This window comes from Stenella coeruleoalba (genome assembly GCF_951394435.1).
Source record: "Stenella coeruleoalba genome assembly, chromosome: 16".
NCBI lineage: Eukaryota > Metazoa > Chordata > Mammalia > Artiodactyla > Delphinidae > Stenella > Stenella coeruleoalba.
This window is the reverse complement of record NC_137162.1, coordinates 52,349,539-52,367,234: the sequence shown is the minus strand read 5'-3', so window position 1 is coordinate 52,367,234 and position 17,696 is coordinate 52,349,539. Positions and strand designations below refer to the sequence as shown.

The window sequence follows — 17,696 nt, the reverse complement described above, 5'->3', positions numbered from 1 at the left end:
AGCTAAAAACAGGTTGGGTTTTTTTGATGGATGTTGTTGAGAATGTTCTGATTTGTGCATTGATATTCTCTCACTTTGAGGGTTCCCAGGAACGCTCAGTGAAGATGGTAACCTTCACCTAAGACTCTACAAAATGATTAATTACCGTTCATGTGTAATGAGGTAATTAAAACTTTGGGGGCATTTTGGCACTTCTAAGGGCTTCTTTAATTATCTGAAGGAGGCTTTTACCATCTCAAGAGGTATAACTGGCCTTTGGGAACTAAAGAATCACCTCAGAAAACAATAGAGCATCCCCCATGTTGGCGAACAACCTCTCTGATGAATGTTCTCTTTGAATAAACAGCCCACAGATATAAATCCTGGATTGAAATCACTGGGGAACTCTGACACAGTTTCTAATATACTAGTTACTCTTTCTTGATTGGCATAGGTATGTTCAGAGATCAGAACAGAAGCAGAACAGTTCTTTACTCAAATCCTTGCCTTGAGGCTAATTATTCTCCAGGAAGAAAGATGTCTCTGGGAGGTAGCCAAAGGTGTCCCTTAGAAAAAGATTACAAGAGAGCCTTATCCAACGAGATAGAAGCTGTTTGGCTCCACCAGACCTTTGCTTGCTTCCTTAGGAAATATCACAGAAAATGGAAGTGGCAATAATGTTAACAATAATTATAATTGAGTTCAGTGAATGCTGACAATAAGGGAGAGATGTCTGTTTCAGGAAACAGACATGGAACAAACAATCTGTACAAACCCCTAGGTCACAGCTTACAGGTGGCTCTGGATTTTATGGCTTATATCCAAGTGAGGGAGAGAGTTGGTGCCTATGGGATATGTGTTTCAGGTGAAACATGGAGATACAAGTCTAATAATATCAGTGAAAGGAAACTAAAAGGAAATTGACACATACCTCAGGAAGAAAACTTGATCTATACCGAAACCTTGCTCTAGAAAGCAAGGGAACTATTTGCTACGTTAATGGAGGGCATTGTCAGGATTTGATTTTCCCTTTTGGAATTAAGCAGCTTTTTCTTTTTCTTCTGTTTTTTTTAAAGTGTGGTAAATACGAGGTTTATTTTAAGTACGAGGCCACTATGTGCTATACTGACAGTAGATACAGGGCCAGAATAAGTTTGTAAATATTCATACACGTGTAAAAAAGACGACAACTTACACATGTTTTATTTACTTGATTGAAAGCCTTACGGTACATAAAATGCTTTCTGTAGTTGATCTCAGCTTTGTTTACACTGAAGTGAGTTATATCTGGGTTTTCTATGCTCAAGACTACTCAACTGCTGCTGCCGCCGCCATTGGTTTGTTTTCTTTCAGGATCAAGGTGGGTACTTTCAAATAAAATCTTGTTTTTAATTCCTTCTATGGCAAGTCTTTCCTGGATTCTTAGCTTTGCATAATTATACCTACAATGGAACCAGCATCCTAAAGTCACCAAGATAAATCCTCCTACTCCCATGTCACATGATCTTCTAATTCCACCTTCCCCTTCCCAGGCTCCTGGGGCTCTGGTGCAGCCATCATGGGGACAGTAGGCACCTCCTGAGCAGCTTTTTCTTGAAAAGAACTAACAGTATTCATTTTAATATACATTTAAGGTGAGGCAATAATACTAGTTTGTGTTATCAAAAACAACAGGTACTACTCAAATTACCTTTAGGTGTTGTGAGGTGCAGAGTTTTGAAACTTTGCAGTCTGGCTGAAGGGAGTGGAAAAAGTATAAGGTAGAATATGGAATTGGAGTGGGACCTTGTAGGGTAGGGGGATTCTCCACCTGCCAAGTTAGGGGAATGGGGGCAAGGAGGGACAAAATGAATGTAAAAGAAATAAATGGAAGATGAGTTTGGAAAAATAGGTTTGTGCAAGAACCAGGAAGGTTTAGAATATAACTTACAGAGCTCTGAGCTCAACTCATCTTGTGTGGGGGGCCTTCTTGAGGGCTTTTAAGCGGGAAAGTAGTAACATGATTAGAAGTAGACTATATTTTAAGTAAAGGTAGAAATTAATTCTTGAAATTTAGGAAACTCCCAACAATACCTGATTTCAAAATGAAAGTTAATATCTATATGTTCAAATATTTCTTTTTAAGAGTCTGAAAAACATGGATCTCCACCTAAGTGAAAAGCCAGTTTCATTTTCCCAGCCACATTCATCATCCCTAAAACATTTTGAAGTGTCTATCCTGGCAGAGTGGTCCAATTTAAATATACAGTTTCATCAGACCTCTTTAATGCCACATTATTTTAGGTAAAGTTGTTTCAATTGAGTGCACACATCTATTAGTGTGGAGTCATGGTGGATAATGAAGCACTGTTATTCCCACGGACCCATGTTAGGTGGACCAGGGATTTTAATTAAATATCCGAATGGGTGTTGCACAGTAGACACTCTCTAGAAAGCATCTGTCAGGGTTAATATTTTACAAGTTAGCTATGCCTCTTTCAACCTTTAATAATAATATTCTAACTCTTTATTCTTAGTTACTGCTAATAATTTCAAGGTAATACAGGTAGAAATTACTTGATTATCCAAGTGACTGCACATATCAAAGAAATAGAAAGTAATTTCACGTCTATATGTGTTTTATAAGTAAACATTACTAACATGTTATTGTATTTTTAAAAATTACCTCTTTTTTTCCTAAGAGGAATTGAAAACACGTGATATCCTATGTTTGGAAGTGTTTAATGCCTGGCATATATGTAACTAAACTCAATTCTCAGTAATAGCAGTGACACTGCTCCTGCATCAAATAAATAAATAAACTTCTTGATCATTGCCATTTCTTCGGCTCTCTCCAGGCACTGAACTATAGTCCTATTCATTTTTCATAGTATGCTGCTTGACCACCTCAAGTCCATTTCATTTAAGCGTATGACCTTGCCATTTCCTTCCCCCCATGTAGACTTTGGCCATCTCTGTGGATGGAGCATTTGGAAAAGACTAACTTTGGCCCTTAATTTTCAGGAACATGAAACGCACAGTAGTCTTGTCACGTGTTAAGTCCATCCCTTGGGCACAACCCTCATACGGGCTGTTCAAGAGTAGGTAGGTGGTTGTTCCTGGATGGGAGAGGTGGACATCTATGACCCAAGCATTAATACATAATCACACTATACTGACTGTGGTCTTGGGGAGTGAATGACTGGGCTATTTTGACTTTCATCTCGTTTGACTCTTTCATATTTCCAACCACTGCTTTGAAAAAAATATATGTTAAATTTTATGCTTCTACTTAAGAAATAGATAACACTGTTCTGTGGATGGATCTGCAAACTCCATTCATTATGGACTACCAATCAGAAGTTATTTTGGTCCCTAAGAAAGAGAGCTTAACATGTATTTTAAGAATATTGAAGAAAACTTTGATACTCTAACTAGAAAAGATAGATTAAAATATTTCAAAATAAAAAGGAATTTTTTTTACTTTTACGACCTCCTCTTTGTTCCCAATTTTTTCTAATGCTGCTGCAGTTGGTAATGTCTTGTGTTGCTGTGTTGTTTCATAAATGCAGTGGAGAGAACAGCTAGATCTCTGTTCTTCCTAAGAGTAGAAAATTCTAATTATGAATACTCAGAATATTAAAAATTTGAGGACTGTATTCTCACTGGATTGGAATAATGACAGTTTAAGCAGAATTGAAGTAAGTTGAAATCACTTTTGACACTCGCAGTTCTTGAGGTCTAGGGAGGACTATCTCATTATAGTCCTTTTTTTTTTTTTTTTTTTTTTTTTGCGGTACGCGGGCCTCTCACTGTTGTGGCCTCTCCCGTTGCGGAGCACAGGCTCCGGACGCGCAGGCCCAGCGGCCATGGCTCACGGACCCAGCCACTCCGCGGCATGTGGGATCTTCCCGGACCGGGGCACGAACCCGTGTCCCCTGCATCGGCAGGCGGACTCTCAACCACTGTGCCACCAGGGAAGCCCTATAGTTCTTATTTCATGAGTAAGAAAAAAAGAGTCATTTAATACATTTTGTAGATGGTAATAGCACATTGTGCCTTAGTTCTGATATCTCTTTCTTTGACAGTTTGGAGACTACATTGGCTTGCAGGGGAGAATAAAATTTCAGTCATATTAACAGGAACATCTTTTATTTTCCAAGACCTAAGCCCCTGTAGTTCCCAGGGTGCATGATGCTCCTTATAGACACTCATTTGTTCTCATGATATCTTTACTATGGAATATTCGTTAAAAAATCATTTTCAAAAACAAGCAAAATCATGACCCTCATGCACATATAAAATGATGCCATATTAAAAATTCAATTTAGCTCATTAACGAGGGAACCAGTAAGATGCTATAAACGAGTTCTAAGGAGAATCCAAAGAACAGACATAATTATAGGTCAGGAATATTGAAAGCAGGTGTACTGGCCTCTTCTATGGTGGAAGAGGGAAGTCAATTGAAACTCCATGAGACAGAATGTTGCATGTCTATAGGCAGAAATTATTTTGCATTGCTGTCAGTTATCTACAATTTACAGAGTTGTAAAATAGCCTGATGCAAGGTTAGAATGAGATAACCTCAAAGTGTATGCTATAGACAATGCAGTTTTCCCCTGAAGCACAGATTTTTCCCACTATAGTTTTCTACTCTTGCATAACTAGTATTTATTCCATTAAGATTAATTTCATGCATGTACCTTAGGAAGCCTTCCCTGATGCCTTCTACCTGGTTTTAAGTTTTCCTCTACCTCTCAAAATATCTTGTGAATAACAAATACTGTGTTTACTATGTGGCATTATAATTCAATGTTTAGTGTCACTTTCAATTTCTCTTAAGACTAGAACTATATCTTATTTTTTTATTTTCACAGTATTTGGCACATAGACAAATTTTATAAGATGTTTACAGAATGAATGAATGAATGAGTGAATGACTGAGTGAAGAACTGATGGATGTATGCTTGAGTGGAGAGTATAAGAGCACATGTGTGATAAGCAAGCATTTGTCATCCTCTACAGTGCAGCAGGCGTTTGAGTGAGGCCAGTCACCTCTAGATTTCCCTTTGAGCACAGTGCATCTCCTATTATTAATAAATTAAACTCTGTTTATCTGACCTTCCTGTTGCCTTACTGTTTCATCTCAGGAAAGTCCTTTATATCTTTCGAACCTCAATTTATATTTGTAAAATGTATTCTCCTTACTATTGCTTAACCACATGTCAGAGATTTTAAAATCATAGATCGTTTAACATTATAGTAATGGATTTGCAAAATTAGACGATTTTGTGTAAGAATAAGCTACATGAGAAATGATTTGAGGTAGGTGGTCAGAAAATCTGTACTCTTTTAGTATTATGACAGTATGGCAAAAGCAGTGAAGCAAGAGCTAGTTCCTTCTCTTGGACTTTTTACTCTGTCCCATAATGTTGCAAATCCCTTGTGCATGTGAGGAACTAATCGTTTATTAGCTGAATCTGTAACCTGTTAGTGCTTCTTTTTAATTAACTAAGCATTGAGCCTAGAATGAATAGGCAGATACTATAATCACAGTGCCTATATATAAAGGTCCTTACATCTCAGAAATATGCACACAGAATTGTGGTTTTCCAGAATCCTTATTTCAGTGGATTCCTTTTTTTTTTTTTGCGGTACGCGGGCCTCTCACTGCTGTGGCCTCTCCTGTTGCGGAGCGCAGGCTCCGGGCGCGCAGGCTCAGTGGCCATGGCTCAATGGACCCAGCCGCTCCGCGGCATGTGGGATCTTCCCGGACCGGGGCACGAACCCGTGTCCCCTGCATTGGCAGGCGGACTCTCAACCACTGCGCCACCAGGGAAGCCCCAGTGGATTCCTATTTTAATGTATATGTTTGCATATGTATTTTTGAAACAGTAGACGTGTTGTGGAAACCACAGGATACTTCCTGCAAAGGGGCAGAGAGCAGTAGACGGCGCCTTGACTTTGAATGAGGTAGAATTTGAGTTGTGTCAATTTCCACTTGCATGACCTGAAGCAAACTACTTAATTTATTTCAGTTTTATTTTCCTTATATCTAAAATAAGAATAATGACCCTGGTTTCATAGGGCTGAGGTGAGGATAAGGGAGACGGTGAGTGCACCTGACTTGTGGAAACAGCTGTAGAAAATGTTAGCTCCCCCCAGCCCTTCCCTGGAACACGTCTATGCCCTTATCTGCATTTGCTCATCATTCTTTCTTACTTTCTGCATTTTACTTCCTCTTTAGTCACCACTTTCTTTAAATTCTTCATGATTTCGTTTAAAGCTCACTCCTCCCTACCATGTTTTTTGGTTTTCTTTATCTCTGCCAATTGGACTGTGAGCTCAGTGATGACAGAGGCCCTTGCTTGTCCTGTTGGGAGCCTCCAGAGCACCCTGCAAGGGTCCAGCATCCTGCCTAAGCCCAGCGGACTAAAACTCAGCACAGGAGACCTCTGTCTATACCGAGTTCCTCAGAGAAGTCACCTCAGTTTTACCTGTGTTCTCTAAAAACCAAAGACATTGTCTCTATAGCACAGACTTAAGCTGAATTTATTTTAATAAGTGCCGTCCATGGTCCTGAATAGAGTTTACATTATATACAGTGGGTTTGATTTTCTTTATCCTGCTGCCCTGTAGTTTGAACAGCTTGTACGTGTGTTTTCCATCCAGACTCACTCAACAAGCTTTCCCAAATTCACTGCAGCTTCAGGGTCCCAGGGAGTGAGGACTGACCTGGGGTCAGATGCATCAATCTTACTCTATCGCTAAAGTGATGCAAGAGGAATGAACAGATTTGTGTCAATGCCTGTGGTATTCAGGAAAACATATTAAAACATAGATTTATTTTAATTCCCTATGTTCTGAAGCTGGAAGGCAGAGATATACCCTGTGGTTTCTTTGCTCTTATTTTCTTCTTCACAGTATATTTATTCCTTGTGAGTATCTTTGGGCATGCATTGTGTTTTCTCTAATGAAAGTAGAAAAATTGTATCCTCATTGCTTATTTTTAGCACTGTTGCTATGCTAAACTGTAGCCCAGGCATCTTATTAAAATCAATTCAGGATTTGAATGTTCATTCTCTTTAATACAGTGGCATCACTATTCTTTCTGAAAATATGTCACCATATACGAGTTATCTATTTAAATATTTCCTATCAATTGTTGGAAAAGTATTTCTCATCTATTTAAGGAATAAGTCAAAAATTGGTACCTAGAGATTGGGGGCAAATTTTGTCGTGGGTTCTTTTGGATTCTTTTTGTGGATAGGTAAAGGGTCAATTATTTCCTTCATACTATCCTGAAGTGTGATTTATGGCATCTTTAGGGTGGCGTTCCACAGTGTACAACTTATTGTGCTGAATAAAGTGATTGACAGTTGTTTTATTAATTACCATGTGTCATAGTTAAAAGACTTCCTGACACATAGATTGAGTGACCTAAATTTTTCCACATGAAATTGAGGTTTTACAGTATATATTGTTGAGACAATCATCTGCATTCCCAGGCTGCTTATGCAGTTGCGCATGTGTAAAGAGCGACAACATGCATCTGCTCTTTCTGCAGTGGAGTCTGGGGCTGTTCCTTGTTGTCTATTATTTTGATTCCCAGCAGTAGAATCATGGGTGGGAATGGACTTTGGAGTGATCTGGGTCCACTCACAAGAGCTTTTAAGAAACAAGAGAAGGTAATTATCATGAGGGAATTTCTGGCAAGAACTGCATTTAACTTAAAAGGTTGACTTGCACTTTAGGCCATTATATCAGAGCTATACCTCACTTTAAATTAGATAAACATGCTAGCATAAAAAAAATCTGTGGTGATAAAGGGAAGAACATTAAACTTGAAGGGTGCCTCTTCTAGGGCAAGTGTTAGGCTGTATGCTTTCCTAATTGCTATCTCATTTAATCTTCCTAACAGCCCTGAAAGGCATGGGTTATTATCCCCAATTCACAGATGAGGAAACCAAGCTCAGGGAGATAAAATAAGTTTTTCGTTGTAAGGGATTGGCCTGGCATTCAAAGCTAAGCCTTTATGACTTAAGACCCATGATTTGTTCTGTATGATGCTAAAATCAACATGCCTTTCTTTCCTGTAGAAGATCATCCACCATTTTTTTTTATTGTGGTAAATAGCACATAAAATGATATCTACCATCCTAACAAAAATTTAAGGGTATAGTGCAGTGTCATTAACTATAAGCACAGTGACAATTGTATAGTGGATCTCCAGAACTCTTTCATCTTGCATGACTGAAACTCTGTACCCAATGAACAGCAACTCTCCATATGTTTTTACATCTATCAGTAAAGGCTCATTCCCCCTTTCTCCTCCCTGCAACGTGTGTTTGCTTTTTGTTTTTGGATAGAGAGGGAAAGAGTGTGACAGCAGCGCTAATCTCAGTGTCACTGTTTAGCCAACGGATCTTGGGGTAGTGACGTACTGTAGCTACCCCACGTCATTAGCCAGATTCACTATCAAGGTGATCGGATTATTAACGAGCTGTTTTACTAATCAATGTGAGGTGAATTGGGTTCTAATTTGTAATCATGAGCACAGTTTCTGTTGCACTGAGGCCACAGGACTCCTCACTTACTTTGAATCCCAAGTTGACAATGCCCCTCTGAATCAGACAGAATATATTTTTAGTCACACTGACTTGAGAACCAGCCCCCTACCCCCCCCTTCCCCCCCACCCCGCCACCTTGGCAGGTCACAGACAGCAGTCGTCCGTCTGGTAGAGAAACCTCTGGATGGAGTCAGACTGCCTCGCAGGCCCTGGCTCCACTCCAGAGAGCGATCAGTGGGTCCAGCACTGCCAGACAGCCCCCTGGCACAGGGGCTGGCCAAAAAGTCAGGGCATGAGGATCCTCTGTACTTCGGGCACGATGCCCAGCTCCATCAGGGCAGAATGTGGAGCTCAGCAGATTGGAGTTTGGTCTCCATGGCACCAGGGCCACAGGGTTGAGCTATAACCATCCCCAGGCACCTGCATTGTCTCAGATGTATGCACACGATGCATTCCACCAAACGAATCCTGTAGGAGAAGCTTATCTTGCCCCTGACCCAAGGCAGGAAAAACATTCTCTCTTTTCTCCCTTCCTTGTTTACATTATTTAACCAGTTTTCAAGCACATGAGTCTTTTAAACAGGCCTAATAGCAACGGCATGATCTTTTAGGAACACCTGCAGTACTGAGAGGCATTCAGTAGGCGTCTCCCTCTGGACCCAGTTCACAGTGTAAGTTTCCGTACAGCACTTAAATTTGGTGAAGCACAGTTTCCTCTTCTTTTAACTGGAGGATTGATGGCATCTGCCTCATACATACTTTACAGAGTTGTGAGAATTAAGGGGAAAAGTGAAAGTGCAAGAATTTGGCAAACAGTAAATATGACATAGATATTCTGTGTTGTGAATACTCCTAGACAAATCAACTCAAGAAGAGTTGGGTCTTTATGGCACAGAGATGTGCTCATAAGTGCCTCTGAAATAATGGAAAGGAATCTCAGTGAAGGCGGTGGTAGAGAGAGCGAGAGAGAGAGAGAGCCAGAGAGGGAGAACAGTATAAAACAAAAAAAATCTCAAAACTCTTTTGTAATTAACAATCTAACACCTAGTAAAATCTTAAAATATTGATCTTATTCATTATGGGATATCCAAGTGATTTAACTCTTCATTAGTTGCTTAAAAAAATCAAACTTTGATAGAGTGAAAGCATACCCAATATGCAGAGTCCTATACATTCTTTTTTGTTGTTGTTATATTTTTTAAAAATTTATTTATTTTACTTATTTTATTTTTGACTGCGTTGAGTCTTCGTTGCCGTGCGCGGGCTTTCTCTAGTTGGCAGTGAGCGGGGACTACTCTTCGTTACGTTGCGCGGGCTTCTCGTTGTGGCTTCTCTTGTTGCGGAGCACGGGCTCTAGGCATGCGGGCGTAGTAGTTGTGGCTCGCAGGCTATAGATCGCAGGCTCAGTAGCTGTGGCGCACAGGCTTAGTTGCTCTGCATGTGAGATCTTCCCGGACCAGGGCTGGAACCTGTGTCCCTTGCCTTGGCAGGCGGATTCTTAACACCACACTACCAGGCAAGCCTTAGAATCCTGTGCATTCTGAATTACTTATATTTGTGAACGTTGTTTTGAAAAATGCAGTCCAAGCTTATTTTATAATGCTCATCTTTAAATCACCTTTTCCTTATCATATTCTTATATTGTCCATACATAATTTCACATGATAATAGTGTATATAATTAATACTTTGCCAGGCAAAATGCTAACCCTTAATTATATGGTGTCTCATTTAATCATCACTGCAGCCCTCTGATGGTATGTATTACTATTATACCCATTTTGCAGACGTGAATGCTTGGAGAAGTTATGTAACTCAACAAAAATGACAAAGATCATAGCAATAGGAGTCAAGTTCAGACTACTGGAACCCAGAACCCATGATTTTTGTTTAGTTTTTTTTCAAGTAGCCATGCACAATTTTATTTGCCAAGCCTGGAGGGAGCTAATTTGGCCTCACTGAAAGCTGCATGTCCTGCATAGAAGGAACTTCTGTCCAGATGCTTGCTGTTAGCTGAGCACAGTGACCCATGCTCTCTCCCTCATCCATTTGCTCCTGTGACCACCATCTGAGATTTTTTTGGTCTTTCCATCTTCCCTTCACCTTGAAACTTGACACGTATCCCTCTCCTGTCTCCCCCAGCTGGTCAGTCTGGTTTCTAATACCCTCTTTTCCGTGTTCTCACTCCCTAATAATCCCGCTCCTGCTTCTTGGCCAACACTGGCCTAGTGAGGAAGATGGAGGCCACATATTCTATTCTCAGGTTGTTTTATGAAGAAACTAAATCCCCTTGAATTCAGAAGAGCATGCTGAGCAAATCTATGGAAACCTTGCACAGTTGTATATTTTTGTAAAATAGTGTATTCTGATAATATTTTCCAAGACACCAAATTTACCTAATCCCAGAAGATACACCGAATATATTATATAAAGAGGATAATGTGTTGTGCAGCTTAAAATTCCTGGAAAATTTCTCATTACTTGTATCGTACAACCAAATTCCAGTGCAAGGCAACCCATTTGTGAGTGATGATTAGCGCTGCCAATGCCCCAGCAGTAGCAGGAAAGGATGTTGCGAAATGATCCAACTTCCATTAGAAAATAATGACTGTCTTGGCTAAGCAACATTTTTTAAATTAAATACTGAAAATTTCTAGTAATCAGAGAGCTTATTAGCCATGAAATTCGATTCCAGTATCAGGGACTATTCACTTATCAAATAGGAGCCAAATAATTGTGGGCGGAATTTATAGTCCTGCACTAGGAATAGTGTTAAATATTATGGAAATGGCACTGGTGTATATAGCTCCAGCTCTAGGGAAATGTGGCATTTTACAGTTTCAGTGGCAAGTTAGGCTGGTGATTAACAGAATGCAATCATTAATTTCTGAGGCATGAGAGTTCCTCTGTATTCTCTTGGGATCCCAGAGTTTTGCAGAACAATGAACCCGTCATGACTTTCTACTGAGCCTCACTTGTCTGTTCCAAATTTCCATCAGCTGCCTTGAGACAGGCTCAGAAATCCTTGCCGTGGAATTAGCCTTAATTCATGGAGGGAGGTGTTCCTGCCTTCAGGAAGACTGGAAACAGTATGCTTTCAGCAGGCTCACCTCTGAGTTCCCCATCTTTTCTCCTGATGGTCTCTACTAATATCTCCCATGCCCACTCACCTGACCAACCCCTCTCCATACGTTCCAATCCTCTTTTAGGGAAATGGGAAGCAAGTATTCCCTGAGTCCCCAATGATGCCACAAATTGTGTGAAATAACCCAGATACAATTTTTGGAAGTGGGTGTTTACTGATTAAGCCCATGAAGATTAAATACTATGCCACAGTACAAAGTTAGTGAGGATGAAAGGCAGGATTCACACCTAGGTCTATCTGTTCTCCAAACATTTCTCACTATAGAAATAAAAGATGGTAAGGTTTTAGGTGAATATGTTAATCTGCCATAGATATTTCTACTTAAATGTCTCTGAATGCATACATTTTAAAATGTCTTTAAACTCAGGAAGTCGTTTTCCACATGCATAAGTTTCACCACCATTTTCCAACAATACAGTTCTGACATAGGAACTTTGAGTATTTTCGAATATGCATACACATACATGCATATGTATACATATACAATATACATAAATATACATACATCTGTACACAAACACATGCATGCACAAACACACATATTAGATATATCTGTGTACATACACAGATACATACATATGTACATATATACGTTCACATAGATAGATAGATATAAAATCTTTCATGATATTTTTCTTTCTGATCTGTAGGGACTGGATTTCACCTGATTTAAAACCTCTCCCTAGGTACCTACATATATGTCTGTCTTCAACCTGGTTAGCAAACTATTACAATACATGCATTCTTCAAGTCAACCCAAGTTTAGAAAGTTTAGCAGATAAAAAGTGCAGTGGCAGGCTCTCTAAAGAATAAGAGAGAAAATTCTAACAGATGCATGGACAGAGTAAAACAATTTGCCTATCGTCACACGCTAGGAAGGGTCAGGCTAGGCGTTCAAGTCCACATTCTGCTCACTACATTAGCGCAATGCTGTCAGAAAGAGAAAATGTCAGATTTAAAAATTTCTTCCCCTTGCCTCAGCATATCTTAGCATTTTTAGGTATATTTGGAAGAAAGCTGAGGCTCATGCCTGTCAACTTGTTCCAAAAGCCCTTTTCTCCCTTCCTTCCTTCCTTCCTTCCTTCCTTCCTTCCTTCCTTCCTCCCTCCCTCCCTCCCTCTCTATCTTTCTTTCTTTCTTCCTTTTTTTCTCTCTCTCTCTTTCTCTCCCTCCCTCTCTCTCTTTCCCTCTTTCTCCTTCTCTTTCTTTCTTTCACTGTACCGGGTCTTACTTGCGGCACACGGGATCTTCATTGCCACGTGCAGGATCTCTGTTGAGGCAGGCAGGATCCTTAGTTGCAGCACACGGGATCTTTAGTTGCAGCATGTGAACTCTTAGTTGAGGCATGTGGGATCTAGTTCCCTGACCAGGGATTGAACCCAGGCCCCCTACATTGGGAGCACCGAGTCTTAGCCACTGGACCACCAATGAAGTTTCTAAAAGCCTTTCTAAATAGGGAAGTATGGCCTTCAGACATACCCAATAAGGAACAGATTTGCTTGAAAACTCAGTGTTATGGTGCCTCATTTAGAGTTAACAGGTAAAACATTGCATGTCAACTGATTTTAGGAAGGACAAAATGTCATGCATGTGTCTGCCATGAATGCTGCTTTCTTGCCAAAGTGGGATGTTACTAGTAATATAGTTACTAGACATAGTTAACCTATGTCTCTACCTACTTAGAACATATTATTACCAGATTCTTCACAAATATGCCCATTCTTAAGGCCTTTGACTATTTTACAAATTTATGAGTTTACCTTGTTTCCTTTATTATAGGAGTCATTGTGGCTTTTGGGTGGCATTCTTCCCCCAAGCAGGAAACTGAGCAGTGTGGGTTCACAGGGCTTTAGTGATGAGTGTAAGCAATAACTTTACTCTTTGAATACTTTAATCCTCAGTTAATTCTAGATCCCACTACAAGCTGAGGTGAAGGGCTGGAAGATTTTTTTTTCTCTCAATAGGAAAGTGGCCAATATTTTACTTACTTCCTGATGCATGTGTCTTTCTCTCAATCTACTGTCAATCTATTTAATTCTCTTGGATCTAGCTCTGAACCTAATTGTTGAATACTGGCCAAAGCCACTTTGGGGAACTGTTTTTAAGTAAGAGTGAATACTTTCATTTGTAAGCTACAGTTGCTCAAAAAACATCCTTTTCCTCATAAACAGAGGTTATTTATTTATTTTTTTTGCGGTACGCGGGCCTTTCACTGCTGTGGCCTCTCCCGTTGCGGAGCACAGGCGCAGGCCCAGCGGCCATGGCTCACGGGCCCAGCCGCTCCGCGGCATGTGGGATCTTCCCGGACCGGGGCACGAACCCGCGTCCCCTGCATCGGCAGCGGACTCCCAACCACTGCGCCACCAGGGAAGCCCAACGGAGGTCATTTTTGTTTTGGTCTAGAACAGTATTCCTCAAAATCTCTTAGGTAGCTGAGAAGACAGCTGGGTATATGACAGTATCTGTATTTATTGTTGTTATCCTTTCCTTGTGAAAGAGTGGCTGGTCTACTGATGTATGTATTTCATTAAATGACATTGTGATCTTCCCAACGTGGAGAGTTAGAGTTGAAGATCATGTACTCCAATTTCCTTATTTTACATTTAGGAAAACTGAGGCCCAGAGAGGTGAAATGACTTAATCAAGTCACAGGGTACCACAAATGAGGCTTGAAACCATATCCTTTGAGTTCAAGTACAGTTTACTTTGAGGTAGTGTTTTACTGTGGTCAACCAGGCACAGGTGGAATATAGAACTTCAGAAGGATTTTTGCCCACCAACAAAAAGAACTTAGTTGAAGACAGTTAGGGGGAATATGCTAATTTTGAATAGGATAACACTATTATAGACAATTTTTAAAAATCCAAGTATGTTTACTTTATGAAAAATCAAACTTGGAAATGATATTTGTCACTCTTCCATTCATTGCCAGTGGCAGTTTTTAAAGTATCGCTGGGGAGTAGCTTTCTTATTTAGCTTTAATCTTCACAAATATCCATGCATAAACATAGATTTTAAACAGTGTTTTCAAAGGATTAAATGAGAACTGTCTAAAATGTCTGGTGAAAATTAAGATTTCACAATGTTATATTTAGAATTACTATTCGATGTCTCATCCAAAGTGTAAAAAACAAATGGCAAATACTTTGAAGTTCATCATATTGTATTTTTCTACTGTTTACTACTCTCACTCTTAAACTTAATGGGCTCATGTGAGAGGCAAAGTGTGTGCATTTGTAAACACAGAATACATTTAGAATTATCAGTGGAAGCTTGACTTTTTTTCCCAGGAAGGTTCATTGTAGTTAGGAATTCATTAGCATCAGTAATATGTGGGAGATTTAACCTCCCGCTTTCAAATGAAAAATGTTCACATTTTTCAACAACTCTTTTATTAGGCCCTTTGAGCTATCTGTGCTGGACATTTCTTGTGATATTTCTGTCATTTAGTTTTTATTTGTTTTTAGTATCAAGGGAAAGTGAATGCTAGGTCAAAATATCTTGAATAAAACTATAGGCAGAAATCATTTTGAATAATAATTATATAGTACAATGCAAACTGACACATAGTAACATTTGTAAAACATTGTATTAGAGCTTTTTTTCCTAAAAGGACCTGAAATTTTGGTTGTTATTTTTATTCTGCTATATTGATTGTTAGATATGTAGACAGTTTCTTGCTTTCTCATTTAAAATGTATGAGAATCTGTGGCAGTGTCATTGGTCCCTGGGAAACAAATGATGTCATTAAAATAACATTAGGACTTTGAGCTTCTCAAACCCAGAATTATTAACTTTGAGCACAAGCATGGCAGAAAATGTTAATGATTCTTTTAGTGCTTAATTCAAGTGTTGTGTGATGGTTCTTTGGTAGAAATCTACATTCTATTGATAGTACCTGAGGGAGAAGAAAACAAATAAACAAGCTCAAGTTCGAGAGCTGGTAGTTTTATTTATACTTAAGTGTGTCTTATTCTTCACCTCAGTCAAATATTAGCACAGAATAAAATATAGAAGAAAAAAAAACTTAAGTTGTCCCTTATATTTTTCTTGTGATTCTGTAGCATCGTGACATCATTATTTAGTGAAGAATATCTTTGTTTTGAAGCTATTATTTTAGGCTAGAAGAATAAGATATGTAATTCTTCTAATCACATAATCTCATTCCTTAAATTCTTAATTTTGGTTAATTTCTCTTTCGGATAGTGTGGATTTTTACATAATTTCTGCACATTTGAGAATATCATCCTGTTACCTTCACACGTGAAACACAGCATATCTAGGGATAATATATCGATGCATATCAGTGCATATCGATATGCATATCGATGCATATCAGCATATCAGTCAGTTGCTTTGCTTTACATTAAATATTTTGACTGTCTAATAGTCAAATTAGACAGTCAAAATATTTGTAGTTTGTAATGTAACAGTAAATTAAAATGAAGATAAGAACATATGTTTGTTTGTTGATTCTGCACATAATATAGCAACTACTTCTCATGATGTGCTCGGGTCTTTTCCCAGGTTAGTGAACTTCTTCAAGTAAGGCTTTGATAATTGCTTTTCTTCTTAGATTTCTGCTTTATTCCCTAGGAATGTCTGCAATCCTTAGGTTTTGATTTCTGTTATCTTCCTTCAATGTCAATCAGAAGAGGAACCTTTGTCATTTTTGTCCTGTGCTTTTGGATGGCTCAAGTGCGTTCTCCACATCACTTTTTACACTTTGCAATAGAAAATTTCTGTTGCTTAATGTTTCCAAAGGGTCTTATTTTTTTTCTGCTTTTGCCATTACAGCTTTCCTAAATCCCACCTTATTGCATTTCTTTTTATGATAAGGAGGCTGCCAAAAATCTTTCTAAATTTTCTTTTAGCAACTATTGAAAATTATTTTCAAAGACACTGCAGTATTCCACAGAGCCTCGCTGCTGTTTCTCCTTTTTCTCTTATTTTCTGAGTTTATAGGTTTTATGTGAGATTTTCTGTATATTCAGATTGCAGTGACAAATGCTCATTCCAGACCACATGTTTCCCAAGATATAGGGTCTGTGGAGAGCCCATGGCCCTTCTGCATCCCTTTGGATGCTGATGGAATTCCCTTCTCAGATCAATAGCTAAATAGTAGATAGATTTGATTAGCCTCCAGCCCAATTCAAGGCACCAAACTGACACTCGTCTAGTATGAGACCGAGTTTTCTCCTTTGAACATCTGGCTACCTGATATTCTGAATCCATAAAATTAAAATTCCAATCATCATAGCCCTTAGGAATCTACACTTTTTTTTCTTTCTGTGCCTATAGTGCTTAATCTGTGGGAATGATATATTGTAGAATGGAATATTTTCTCATTTTCTCTACCATCTCTCCACCCCACATACTCATCAGCAGCATACAGTCTTCCTTCCAGTTATTCTCTCAGAGATTCCAACCCTGAGCAGATATGCTGAGATGGTGGTGAGACTGAGGGAGAACAAGGTCCTAACTGCACTTGGTGTTCATGCACTAGAACATTCAAACATGCTCTTAACCTCAATATTGCAACCTCATAGAGGCCTTCCATATTCACTCAGTCACCCCACTCTCATCATTTATTTTTAATTTTCTTCATCTATTGCTCTCAGAAATTATGCTGTTGATTCACAGCACATAGTATATTCTCAACAAATATTGTTGGATGAATGAATGGATGGAGAGTTGCTTAGGGTTCTCATTGGCATGGGATTTGTGCTCTTGGTCTACAGGGCAGTATGGTGGTGGTGGGGTGGAAGGTCTTCCTTATCTGCTCTCAGATTTTCTCTGCCTTCGTAGGTGTTTTGGGGGAAAGTGGTGAGAGACTGTCACAGATTGCTAACTATATACCATTTTAACCACCAAGGCTGACACTCTTGTTGCCTCCTCTGCTCTGCCTCCTGCTTTCTCTCAAAGTGTTCTTACCCTCTGTTCTCTCTCTCCAACTGTGCTTGTTCTTGCTTAAAATTCCTCCTTCCACTCTTCATTTTTGCTCTGGTCATTTCCTTCACCACA

At 39.2% G+C, this 17,696-nt stretch overlaps 2 protein-coding genes across 10 annotated transcripts in view; one reads left to right on the top strand and one right to left on the bottom strand.

Annotated features, from left to right (window-relative positions):
- Window positions 1-17,696, top strand: part of NRG3 (neuregulin 3) — a 1,065,324-nt gene that overhangs the window by 159,656 nt on the left and 887,972 nt on the right. The window lies entirely within an intron of this gene.
- The window catches only part of LOC307175142 (uncharacterized protein), a gene marked incomplete at its 5' end in the record, with an annotated part of 82,545 nt that continues 65,468 nt past the window's right edge, over window positions 620-17,696 (bottom strand). Inside the window, 2 exons of the mRNA XM_079900010.1 lie at window positions 620-1,582; window positions 3,443-3,559. Coding sequence (XP_079756136.1) covers window positions 1,292-1,582; window positions 3,443-3,559 — 408 coding nt within the window. The 3' untranslated portion in view covers window positions 620-1,291. The remainder of the gene's footprint in view (window positions 1,583-3,442; window positions 3,560-17,696) is intronic.